Source organism: Gambusia affinis, linkage group LG10, assembly GCF_019740435.1.
Source record: "Gambusia affinis linkage group LG10, SWU_Gaff_1.0, whole genome shotgun sequence".
NCBI lineage: Eukaryota > Metazoa > Chordata > Actinopteri > Cyprinodontiformes > Poeciliidae > Gambusia > Gambusia affinis.
In genome coordinates, this window is record NC_057877.1 from 7,142,250 (window position 1) to 7,154,151 (window position 11,902).

Sequence of the window (11,902 nt, forward strand, 5' to 3'; positions counted from 1 at the left end):
CAGGGTTTCTCCCAGTGTATTATAAGCCTGGCGGGCCACCAGGCTAGGTATTGCTTTTTTAAGTTTTTTTAAAATATTTACATCTCTTAAGACTTTATAGCTGGTGTTCAGGTGTTAATTGTCCAATCTTTTCAATAACACGTTGTTGTCAAGTGATATTTTCAAATTTCCCGTCAACTTTAAACATTTTTTAACTCAACAACACAACGGTCCGCTGGAAGAATGACTGCCCTAAACCACCAGGCTTGGCAGGTTTTCTGGGGGAATCCTTGGGTCTTCAATTCTTTTTGCTGCCGTCTGTAATTTCTGTCTGATGCTCATTTTATAAATTCCACGTGGTTTTCATGTATATTAAAGTAGCCTGGTCACATCAGAAAAATCTGAGCTGTGTTGTTCAGACTGTTGTGAAAAAAATCTGATACTGGTCGCATAAGGGCAAAAAAAAAAAAAAATCAGATTTCAGTCACTTCAGGCTGCAGCGTGAATGTAGTGGATGGTGTGCAGGTATAAATCTGTTCCAAAAAGATGCATTATAGATTCAGAACTTTCAAATATTTCAGTGTTGTAAAACACAAGTCATATGTGCCTATAAGCTTTATATAAAGTACAATGTAAAAGATGCATTCATTACCAAAATACTCTAAATCCTTGGCCATCCCCAAAGTTTGCAGCCATGGGCTAAAAGCCCTTTCTGAAGTCCAGCCCAGGTTCCCTCCATCTTTGTATTTATACAATTTCTAATTGTGGAAATATAAGCTACACCCATAAGATGTCCAAAGCGTGGGATATTATTTTAGAGTTTATCCTGCCCAAATGCTATAAGATTAAATTACTATATATTTACTAATAAAAATAAATCTTAAGACTAATTTTGTACACTCTTCATTCAGATAAATGCCCATTTTTGATAGTTGACCTCCCAGTTTCTCATATCTGCTGTTAATTTGTTGTTGTGCTTTCTATAAATTGCTTTAACAAAAACACACGGTTGACAAATATTTTTCCTCCTCACTGCTCGTGTTAAAACTCCCACAACACCATCTGCATGACACCTGGTTTGCTCTGAGTATCGCTGCTGCAAAAATACAAACAAAAAAAAAAACAGCAAAACACTTTGTCAGATCTCCATCTCCTGTGCTGCAGGACTCCAGATGAACCGCCAGAGGGCGCCTGAGGCTCATCCTTCCCTGTGCAAAATCTTAACCTTTCATTTCATTCCAGTAGTTTGGAGCCAAGAGAATGACTCATGACTACTATGCCACCATTTTCTGATCCTTTCTTCTTCTTCTATGATATCTCAGCTTTTCTTCTTGATAAAAAAAGAGAAAAGTATAATAATCCAGGATCTTTGCATGTGTGGGCGGCCGTGGGAGGACAGAAGTACTGTGGGCAGCGTGTACAGATGAGTCCATGAAGAATGCGTAAGGACCTAGTTTAAATACTATTTTAAGTATTTAAACTCTGAAAATACAATGCAATCATCAACAACCAACCTCCTTGTTCCCTAAACGAAGAGCTGAGACAAATCCAAAGAGCTAGAGTGGACATAATGTCCAAGTCTCTGTAACTCCAGGTTTCCTAGACAACAGTAACGTGGCAACAGTCGGTCTATATACAATAATCTGCTTTTCTTTTGCATCTCCTGCCTTGCTGTTACTCTGTGGATCTCTTTATTTCCTGTCTGTCCTCACTGCCCTCCGTGGCTCGTCCGCTTTCATCACGGATGCAATTACAGCTTAAAAGAAATGAGCGCAGCATGAGGTCGTACCCGGTAAAAGGTTATGCATATCTGCAGAGATACCTTTATGTTGTGTGTTTCTTTCCTCTACTTTGATTACTTCCCATCCGCTCAAGGTGATAACAAATAAATAAATAAATAAAAACTCGAGGCCAACGGGAAACAGCCGTCTGCAGATTCAAGAAAAGCAATTTATTTAGCTTTTAAAGCTGTGGCAGTTGGGTATCACATCTACAGCTTATTTACACCAGCATTTTTTTTTCCTTGTTTTTCTTTAAACTTGTGTACAAAAATTCGTCATTTGACATGATAGCTAGCTTTTCTTCCCGTCTTCTCCTGTGCGCCAGATGATCCTTCACACCATACCGCGATACCTTCCTGTCGTTTCTCCGGTAAATTTGCACACGCCCTCCATCCCACCTCCATCTGTCAATCACATCCTACATCTTTGTCCACTAAGTGCCGTGTCACTCCCTCCCTCCTCCGTTCTGCTGCTTTACTACATCACTTCGAGTTGTTTCTGCTAAGCTATTAAAACTCCTCGCCGCGTGCGGTCACAGCGCCCCCAAGTCGTGGCACGAGCGGGACTTCTGTCTCAGGAACTTGCCCACTTCCCTCTCGCGCGGGTACCGCGGCATCAGGCTGGTGAGGAAGCGTTTGGCACGCGAGGTGATGCTCTCTCGCTGACCTCCTCCGCACATGTCCTCCGCGCTGGATCCCGGGGGCCACGGCGGCTGACCTCTGGCTAGCCGCACGGCGGACTCCAGGAGCTCTGGCGTGCGGTGGTCCAGGGAGGCGGAGATCTCCAGATACAAGCAGTTGTAGAGGGCAGCGCTGGACATGGCCTCTGATGGAGACGACAGGGAGGAAGTCAATAAAAATCATGTTGCGGGTCGTCAGAGCAAAGAATCTTTAGCGTCATCTACTTAAGAGTTTTAATGTGATAACCAGGGCCTATTTTGGGCCCTTAGCAGATTTTAATTTGGGGCCACCAATACCAACACATCGAAGCCCAGATACTTTATCATTTCTAGGCTACACTACACATGTAAAATACCTACAACGATTAGCGTCATTTGTAATTAGCTTACCTCCTAGAGGTGTTATTATGGCTGTTGATTTGGGAATAACAAACAAGCAAAGATGCTCTGATTAATTTGCATTTTGAAATGCAGAGTGGCATTTAAGTAATGGCATATTAATTTGAAAGTAACATCTGCAGACAAACACCGAATATGCAGTAAACAAAGTTAGCAAATTGAATTTCTTCTGTCTTAAACATTTGGAATAGGTGTGCAAAATGTGCACAAGGTGGAATCTATCATCACAAAAAGAAATCAAATGATGCTCTTGGGAGCCCCCTGATGGTGTGGAGGCCCTCAGCAGCTGCTTAACTTGCATATCCCTTGGTCCGGCTCTGATGATGACACTTAGAGTTAGATTCTGGGTGAAAAGTATTTTTTAAGAACGTTTTCAGTGTTTTGCAAAAGTATTAATAAGCCTTTTCCATATATACATTTTGCTTTATGGTGTTTTATTAAGATTTTATGTGGTGGACCAACACTAAGTAGAGGAATGACAATGATGCAAAAATATAAAGGTGAAGCTTTTGCTTCACAGAGCCAGCTTTCACAACTCTGTAAGTTGTTTCTTTACTATCTTTACTAGGTTTGCACTCTGACTGAAATTTATTTCTATTCGCTTCAGAAAAATAGCTTTAGCTCAGCCAGTTAGAATGGAGAGCATCTGTGAAGATACTGTTCAAGTATTATCTTGAACAGTAGATTTAGGTCTGGGCCACATTAATGCAGACACAGTTCCTATTACACATATTGACTTAAAGGCAGTGAATTATTATGCAATCCATTATTTTACATTAAATATTTTTAATTATTTGTCATTATTTTTGTTGAAATCAGTTTTCGTGTTGACATTAAACATTTCTTTTGTCAAAAAGCTAAATTAAACAAAAGCAATCATGTAGAAACTTCACAGTACACAACCAGTGCATGAAAACTTGAAAACAGGAATATGAATGTGTGCAGCTGTGGATCAAACAGAGGAAGAGTGGGTGGACAGAGGGTCAGTACTCCCAAGGTTTGCGTCTTCAGTGCATTTTGGAGTCGTTTTGTATGGTACTAGAAGTAGCACATTTTCTCTACAAACGGAAACAATGTTGCTGCGCTGATTTTTCTGCTGTTAGCAGATATTTTGGCGCCATTATAGCAGCACGAACAGTAATCAATACAAGCTGCCTCAAAGACCCCAGACACTCATTACATTAAGAAGCTTTACATAATGAACAGTGCAGTCGTTTCCCATGGCAGGGTGCACTGTGGGTGATGTAAAATGTTTGTGTGTAAATCTGGAAGCTGTGTAATAATGTCTAGAGAAAATAGCCCATATTTCAGTTTTGGTTATCAGGACATGTGACTCATAGAGCTACATTACGACTTTATGCTCATAATACTACAACTTTCTCTGGTATTATAACGTGTTTAAACTCCAACGACTTTATTCTGATATTTACGACTCTATTCTTGTAATCCTATGACTTTATTTATTTCTTTTTACTTTTAGCGCGGCCGTAATACTCCATCATAGTTTTTCAATCAATGTTATAACAATTAAGCAAAAATAATTATCTGAAATGTTATTTGCCACGTTCATGTTTTTTTTAAAATTTTTTTTATTTTATCTTTGCTCCTCAAGATAGCATAGCAAGCGCAAAATGGGCAGCAAAAAGACTCAAAGGAACCGTCCATTAAACAGATGCAATAATCTGTGAATAAAAGTGAGGGAAAAAACATTATAATAGTCGATGTCTCTTTACATATTTTGTAGAATTGTCTCTGGGTTTGCTAAGCGGTTCTGCGCTGTTTGCTGGGAATCCTTGATTTATGTAAGTGTATTTCCTGATTGATAAAAAAAAAAATCCATGCACTGCACTAACGCCATTAGGATGTTGTTGACTTTAGTGCCACCGCTGTTTATCGAAATGGATGTGAGGTTTAACCTTCGTGTAATGGAGCTAATAACACACTCTGTCACACAGCCTGAATGCTGTGAAAGTGTTATGAATGTGAAGAGGCAGCGCACACTCACTATGAACGCTCTTCAGCTCTGACTGTAATTGTGGCACCCTCTACACTCCCACAGCGCCGTGAGACACCCCGTTTACATCCACGCTGCTGTTTACTGCCATTACAATAGCAGGAAATCCCGCCACCTGGGGTGAGAGCAAGAGGCGCAAGCGAAGCCACGGGAGAGGCGGGCGGAGAACGGAAACGCACCTTGAGCCGTGACCTCGCGCGAGCGAACCAGGTCGCTCTTGTTACCGACGAGGATTATGGGAGTCTGAGGCTGCGTCTCTCTCAGGAGGAGACGGAGCTGGGCCGTGCGATGGAAACTGCGCCTGTCGGTCACGGAGAACACCAGGACACACACTTCACACTGGAGAGCCGACAGGTCCTGTGGGAAGGTTAAAACAGACAAAAGAAAAATAGGTGGAGACTCAGTCATTTACACGCCGAAACACTTTGCACTTCATCACGATGTGGAACAAAAACACACAGCTGTTACAAGGAATCCCCAGGAGATGCTGCTTTATGGAACGAGGACGTCAAAGGGAAACATTATATTTCAAACCTTAGTGAACAAACAAAACGTTCTAAAGGTTTTAGAAAAATCCTTGCTCTGGTTATCCGTCGTGCTTATGTGATCAGTCGTCTTGGATGAGCTGATGATTTGAGGTGAAGCTAAAAAATTTGGAGGCGCTCCTCCTCCATCATTCTATCAACTTTGAGCAACACACCATTAACACTGTCACTGAAACAGACCCTCGGCATAATGTCACCACCACCATGCTTGACAGTTAAACAGTATTGTTTACCTTTCTAATCGATGTCTCCCAACCTACTTATTTTCATTGTTGCCTAATAGTTCAGAAAACCGATTTAAATGCAACCTACCCAGGAATCCAGCCTAAAAATAACTCTTTGTCAAACTGCTCCATGTATATCGTTAGAGGTTGAAAATTAGTAAAACATTCACGTAATAGATGAGTGTATGTAAACTTCTGAATGACACCGAAATTAAATGAGAAAACTACTTTAGTCAATGCTGCCTTTGCTAGTTCTTCCTTCTTTCTCTGTAAAAATTATCTCTGTAGATAAGGACTGGAGCAAAACACAAGGCACAGGCAAACCAAGCAGCTGCTTGAGGTTAAAAAAACTACAACATGGAGGTCAAAATTACTAATAAAGCTGTTATATAGGTAAGGTTTACAAATGCACCGGTTTTATTAATTTATTTTTACAAGAAATAGATTACGGGTAATGAAGTTTTTTTTTTTTTTTTTTTAAAGAAAACACTTGACAAAATTAGCTTTTTTTCCAAGGCAGAGTTTTTGCAATAACTTAACTTAAGTACTAAATTGTGTGAACGCTTCACAGATTACAAAATGTCAAATCTGCAATCTGTGTGGAATAATTTATTCCAGGTTTTAATAATTTGTAATTTGAATCCTAACAACGCTGCCCAACCCAGAACATCCACCTGCTCTTTTTCACAAAGACTACAGAGGTCATGATTTCAAATGTGTGGTTGATAAATAGTTGTTGCTGAAGTTGAGCTTTTACCTATTTAAATAATTTTGATCATCAACTAGAGATGCACAAGTTCAGTCCAGATTCCATAAAAATAAAAAACCCACAAAATTAAAAACAATTTTAGTTTGGGAAAATCAGAAGATCTGAAGTGTATGCCAAATTTAGCATTAACTGCTATCACTCAGCCATGCACTGTAGACTAAAGACTATTATATCAATTATTGTATTTAACCTATAATACATAATTGGTTGACTGTGCAGATATAAAGCAGATATTCGTTGGATGTGTTGATCAGAGGGGCCCAGGTTAAATCCTGTTCAGGGCCCCATACAGGCTTGAACCGCCACTGCTAACACTGACTGATGATGACAAGCACAGACAATGTCTCCACTCCAAATTTAAGAATTGCCACCCAAAAAAAAAAAAAAAAAAGACGGACTGCAGCTACAAAATTGTGAGTCTTCAGTATTTTTCACACATCCGTCTAAATCAGAAACGCTAACGCAGTCAGCTGGCACTCCCAGGCTGTGGGCGGCTCAAGCCAACATTCACACAGACGCCTCTGAAACGCACTCCAGGGAAAAGAGGAAGAGATATGCAAACAAGTCGAGAGCGAGCGCTCCTCGCTGGAACAGATGCACATGCTGCAGATTTACTGTCCTCTCCTTTTTTTTGTCTTTTTTTTTTTTTGTCACGACGTCTTTCCAGCCTGGGCAATTATTTTTGCCACAGTGCTGACGAGAACAAAACAGTAAAAAAGAAAAAAAAACCACAATGATCACCAGGTACAGAATGGGAACGGATTTTACTTCACTTGCTTATACATACAGCAGTAGTACACCTTTTTTCTTTGCTTTCTGTTCTTTTAGATGTTTTAAATGTTTGTACTGGCAGCCTGTCTAAAGCAGCTTGCATCCTGGGGTGAGCTCTAATAAACATTTTACTTGTCGTTTATTTGGAGTCTATTTTCATTCTTCTCTACACTGCAAAAACACAAAATCTTCACAGAGGTAATTTTGGTCTTGCTTCTAGTGCAAATATCTCAGAGCACTTGGAATAAGATAAAACTAACTTGCAAGTGACCTTTCAGCAAGATAAGTCAATAATTTCTTAATAATGATTGAAAAGTACAAGGTCCATTAGCAGATTATTTCACTTATAATTTATGAAAAATGTCTTGTTATAAGTGAAATAATCCACCTATGGAACTAGTAGTTTTCAGGGATTATTGATTTAAAACAATCTCTTACATCTTGCTCAAAAATTACTTGTAGGCTCATCTTATTTCAAAACGAGAAATAAAAAATTTGGTGTACAAACTAGACGCTAATTACTTGGTAAGATTTTGTGTTTTTTCAGATAGGTTGCAGCTGCAGAGGGGTCTCGGCCGGCCTAATGAGGAAGCTGGGAGCAGAGTGGACCCTGAAGAGTTGCTTGACTCACCTGTCTCCAGTTGTCATAGATAACGATGGTGCTCTCCTCGTCATCCACACTGACTGTGCGCACGTAACCCTCCCCTAAGGAGGGAGGACAGCGTCGGTTAGCTCTCAGACGACACACGCTACCCTTTACTCACCGTCTGCGTCAATCTCGCGTACCATCAGAATCCACCGACGCAGCCCGGTCGATGTCGCTGGCAAAGGCGAGAGCCAGGGAGGACTTCCCGACTCCGTTCTGACCCAGCAGGGCGATCCGCAGCGGCCCGTCGCGCCTGCCCTCCACGGAGACGATGGGAGTGTCGTCCAGGCCCGGGCTGAAGCCGAGCGGCGAGGGGGAAGGCCCGGCCGCTCCCGAGGCCCAGTCCACGTCATCGTGGACAGCTTCTTCTCGTCTGAGCTGGTGCTTTATCGGCAGAGGGGTGCTTCCTCTGCGGACCGTGGGGGTGCTGGGAAGAGTCATGCTGTCACACTGAACCGACAAAACACACAGTAACACACTTTCAAAAAGTTCCAAAACTTTCTACCTCTCATAGTCTATCTAGAGACATGTTGAAACCACAACAACCAAGAAGTAAAAAAAAAAAAAAAAACAACCAAAAAAACTCCAACAACTTTTAAGACATGAGTACACTTTTCACACATTGAAAACGTGTGAATTTTGTCTCTTTTCTCCTTCCTCACTGGAGCAAGAGTCCTCCAGTTCCAAAACAGCAACAATAAAAATACACCAAGAAAGAAAGCTAAGAAAATTGACAGACTATGCCAATTGGCAATAAATATTAAACAATTTAAAGTGTTTCTCATTTCCATTTGCACAATCCCATGTTTGTTAGGGAAGCGTGGTTGGAGCAGCAGAGTTGTACCCATAAAAGACATGTGGAATTCTCTGTGCCAAAGGCAAAAATGTTTTTTGCTATTGACTCTTGTTTGATGGCATTTATTGGATCGGATGATTAAAGCTTGAAGATAAATTAACAATTTGTTAATTCAACAATCACCATCCTCTGAAGTGTGTGAATGGACCATGCATAATCAGTACAGTCTGGTACCTCCCCCTAATACTGGTCACCGGCTTGGTCACACACTGCTGTGGGACGGCATCTCATTGTTTGAGAGGATTAGTTTTTCAACTAAACACTGGACCCAAACCAATAAACATTGTAAGTAGGGATGACCAATATTTCTGCATCGACATCGGTATCGGCTGATGTTAGTAATTTTTCCAATCTGTATTGGCATTGATCTAATTAAAATGATCCGATATTAACAACCAATATTCATCTCCATCATTGTTCCTGTTTGTGATCAGTTTCAAAGATGCAACAAACATGTACTGCACAGGTAAAGGTTATGAACAAAATATATTTTGCAATTTGCTTTTCTAAAATTGCAAAATTGTTTAAATATATAAACTCCTTTACTACTAGCCAGCCAGTTGCTAACCCCTCTGCCATTAGATGAAAAATCTTTGATAACTTTGCTCTTACATACTTGTTAAGATAACAACAAGCCTCTGTACATTACGGGGGCAAGCAGTGTGGAGTGAAAATTATTTTATTACTGTATTTCTTTTTCCATAACTTGCGAAATTGTGTGGAAATATATGAACACTAATACAGGAATCGCTTGCCAGTTGCTAGCGCTCTGCTAATTGGCGCTAACTCCTTCAGATGTTTTCAGCTGAAAACAGTTTTTCAATTTAAATATTACATATATATATTATTTTGTATAAGTAATATAACCAGAGAAAGCACTTTAATTTTAGTAGACAATATTGAAAAAAATATAAAAACTCAGGGACACCCACTCTCCACCCACATTTAACACACAGAAAACGCACCTAGTCTCCGTGACAGTCACAACAACAGCGCTGATAGATAAAGTGTTTTAATCATTATGGGGGGGGTGGGGGTGGGGGGGCTCTCGGTGCCCTCATGCCCTGCTTACCTTGGCGGCATTCTCCTCGATGCTGAGCCTGTCTTCGGGCACATCTGTCGGCATCTGCAAGCTGAAATAAAGCGATCGGGAGAGAGGAGTCCGGAAGACACAGAGCAACGCCAGGAACGACCCTCTGAACCCCCAGCCGAGTCATTTAATGAGCCCCAGCTCCACCGGCCCGGTCTGGTTTCTCACCTCTCAGGTGTCTGTCGGCAACTACAAAGTAAGCACGGATTTTCTCTCTCAATCTTTTTCTCTCTCTCGTTCTCTCTCTCTCCTCCTTTGCGTCCTCCCTCCCTTCCTCTCTCTCTCTCTCTCTCTCTCTCTCGCTCTCCCCCTACCTTTCTTTTCTCTTGTCTCCCTGCTCTCTCACTGCTTTCTCAGGTTATAGGGCCCGGGTCCAGCTCCACAGGCAGCACGGTAATTCATCACTTCAGACTGACTGCTGCGTGACTCACACCTCCTAAATGCTTTCCGGATCCAGATTTCCTGCTGAGGAGGAAAGATGAATCTGGCCAACAAAAACAGAAGACAGGAAGAAAAGAGCTTTTCTGCAGGTATCTGCTGCAGATGCATGTAGTTAATTCATTAAAAGGAGAGGAAACAGAGCTGGGGTGTAGCTTGAGAAGAAGCAGGACTGTGGAGGGATGGTCAGTGTCACGAAGCTCTCATTAACCTCTGGTACCGGAGATGGGGGCGATGCCGAACACGGCCTCTAGAGAGCAGTACAAGACAAGCGTTTTCCCTACTAATTGGTCACAGAGTGAGCATATCCTTGGGAGATATGTAAAATTAAGCAATTTATTGGGTTGTTTCTTTAGGAAAACAGAGTTATGACAGTCTGTCTGGCTCTCAGAGCCGATGTGGGATTAAACAGGACCGGAGGGAGGATCTGATATGATGGCCACAACTACCACCACCACAGTCATGGCCCATTTCATCTTTTACTTTGACCATGTTTGATGTTGTTGTCGTCTACGTTCACTAATGAAGGAATTCCTTAAAGGAATGTTCAGAGGGGTTTTCTTTTAAAAATAGCAGTAGCCTATAACTCTTTGATTTTTTTATTTTATATGAATAGTTTTTTTGTTTTTTTTGTTTTTTTTTTGCTAGGCTGAAGTTAATCTGACCTGGGCCATCAGCAATGGTAATAATTTTACTGATTAGAAGTAAAAAGTTTCATAAACAAATTTGTACTATTCTTGAACTGCATTTAGGAGAATAAAAAAAAAATCAGTTCAAGACCCACAAATTGCCCCTGGATAATTTGGACACCACAGCACTAGGTGGTGCTACAGCATCTGCTTGTTTTTCTATTGACAAATAGGGCATTTCTGACTTTTTAATATATATTTTTTTAATTTACAGTGTAGTGTGTGGCCTGTAATAAATCTCACACTTCTAAGGCAGCCCATGTTTCGAACTGGCACACAAGGTACCCTTTGTTTTAACATACTTTATCATTTTTCCTCCAAAATGTCTGGGCACGCCACTGAAGGACGGCCACTTACTTATCTTAAAAACTTAGTAGTTTATGGCTTAGTGTTTCATGAAGCACTACGCTGACGTTTGAACCATGTCTCCACAACTAGAACATTTTTCGTCTTGTCCTCTGAAACCTCGATTGCCCTTGGCGCCTCCAGGCCAGCAGGGGGCCTTCAGTGGCCACTTATTGCACTTCTGCCTTGGGCCGGCTCCACTACAATACTCTGCCTCCTGCTTTTGAACACCTTTAGATATATTCGTCACACATCTGCCTGAGATAGATTATTCAAGATGCGTGTGTTTTGGATGCATTTTGTGTCAGAGTATGTCTGACCATTAGCAGTCGTGCTATCCCCCCCCCCACGCCCTCCACCAACCCACCCCCCCTCAAACTCCCTTCACAAAGCAACAATGGACGCCGGCAGTGAACAGCCATAGTGCTATTATAGCCCTAATCCTGCTCCATTATACAGGCCATAGAGAGAACGAGAGACACACACACAGAGAGGGGGAGGCAGAGCCGAAGATGAGGTCATCCCAAACAGCACACACCCAGGGTCAATGCTTCACTATAGAAGCACAGAGATAAAGGGAGGGATGGATGGGCATGTGGCTGCCAAAAAAAAAAAGAGAGAGAGAGAGAGAAAAAAAAGGCCTACCGGGGACAGAATGTGGGAGATACACGGATATG

The 11,902-nt window shown here is 41.5% G+C and overlaps 1 protein-coding gene across 3 annotated transcripts; it reads right to left on the bottom strand.

Moving 5' to 3' along the window:
• Positions 1-1,716: 1,716 nt before the first annotated feature.
• LOC122838038 (GTP-binding protein REM 2-like) lies at positions 1,717-10,695 on the bottom strand. 3 transcript variants are annotated; one of them, XM_044128343.1, is made up of 6 exons: positions 10,068-10,695; positions 9,736-9,796; positions 7,948-8,257; positions 7,793-7,866; positions 5,032-5,209; positions 1,717-2,585 (listed from the first exon to the last, which is right to left on the bottom strand). In XM_044128343.1, exons 2-6 carry the CDS (start codon positions 9,787-9,789, stop codon positions 2,293-2,295), a joined length of 909 nt encoding a protein of 302 aa, XP_043984278.1. In that variant the 5' UTR covers positions 9,790-9,796; positions 10,068-10,695; the 3' UTR covers positions 1,717-2,292. The 3 variants fall into 3 exon arrangements, with proteins under 3 accessions (XP_043984278.1, XP_043984277.1, XP_043984276.1); XM_044128342.1 differs by lacking the exon at positions 10,068-10,695 and adding an exon at positions 9,922-10,008; XM_044128341.1 differs by having other exon boundaries at positions 1,718-2,585; positions 9,736-9,942; positions 10,068-10,693.
• Positions 10,696-11,902: the final 1,207 nt, after the last annotated feature.

Bases quoted from the DNA above. Each gene is read 5' to 3' on its own strand.
- LOC122838038 (XM_044128343.1), bottom strand. From the start codon at position 9,789: ATGCCGACAGATGTGCCCGAAGACAGGCTCAGCATCGAGGAGAATGCC. The intron at 8,258-9,735 runs GTAAGCAGGGCA...TTGTCGGTTCAG, and splicing joins TCGAGGAGAATGCCGCCAAG to TGTGACAGCATGACTCTTCC. The intron at 5,210-7,792 runs GTGAGTCAAGCA...ACCTTCCCACAG, and splicing joins TCTATGACAACTGGAGACAG to GACCTGTCGGCTCTCCAGTG.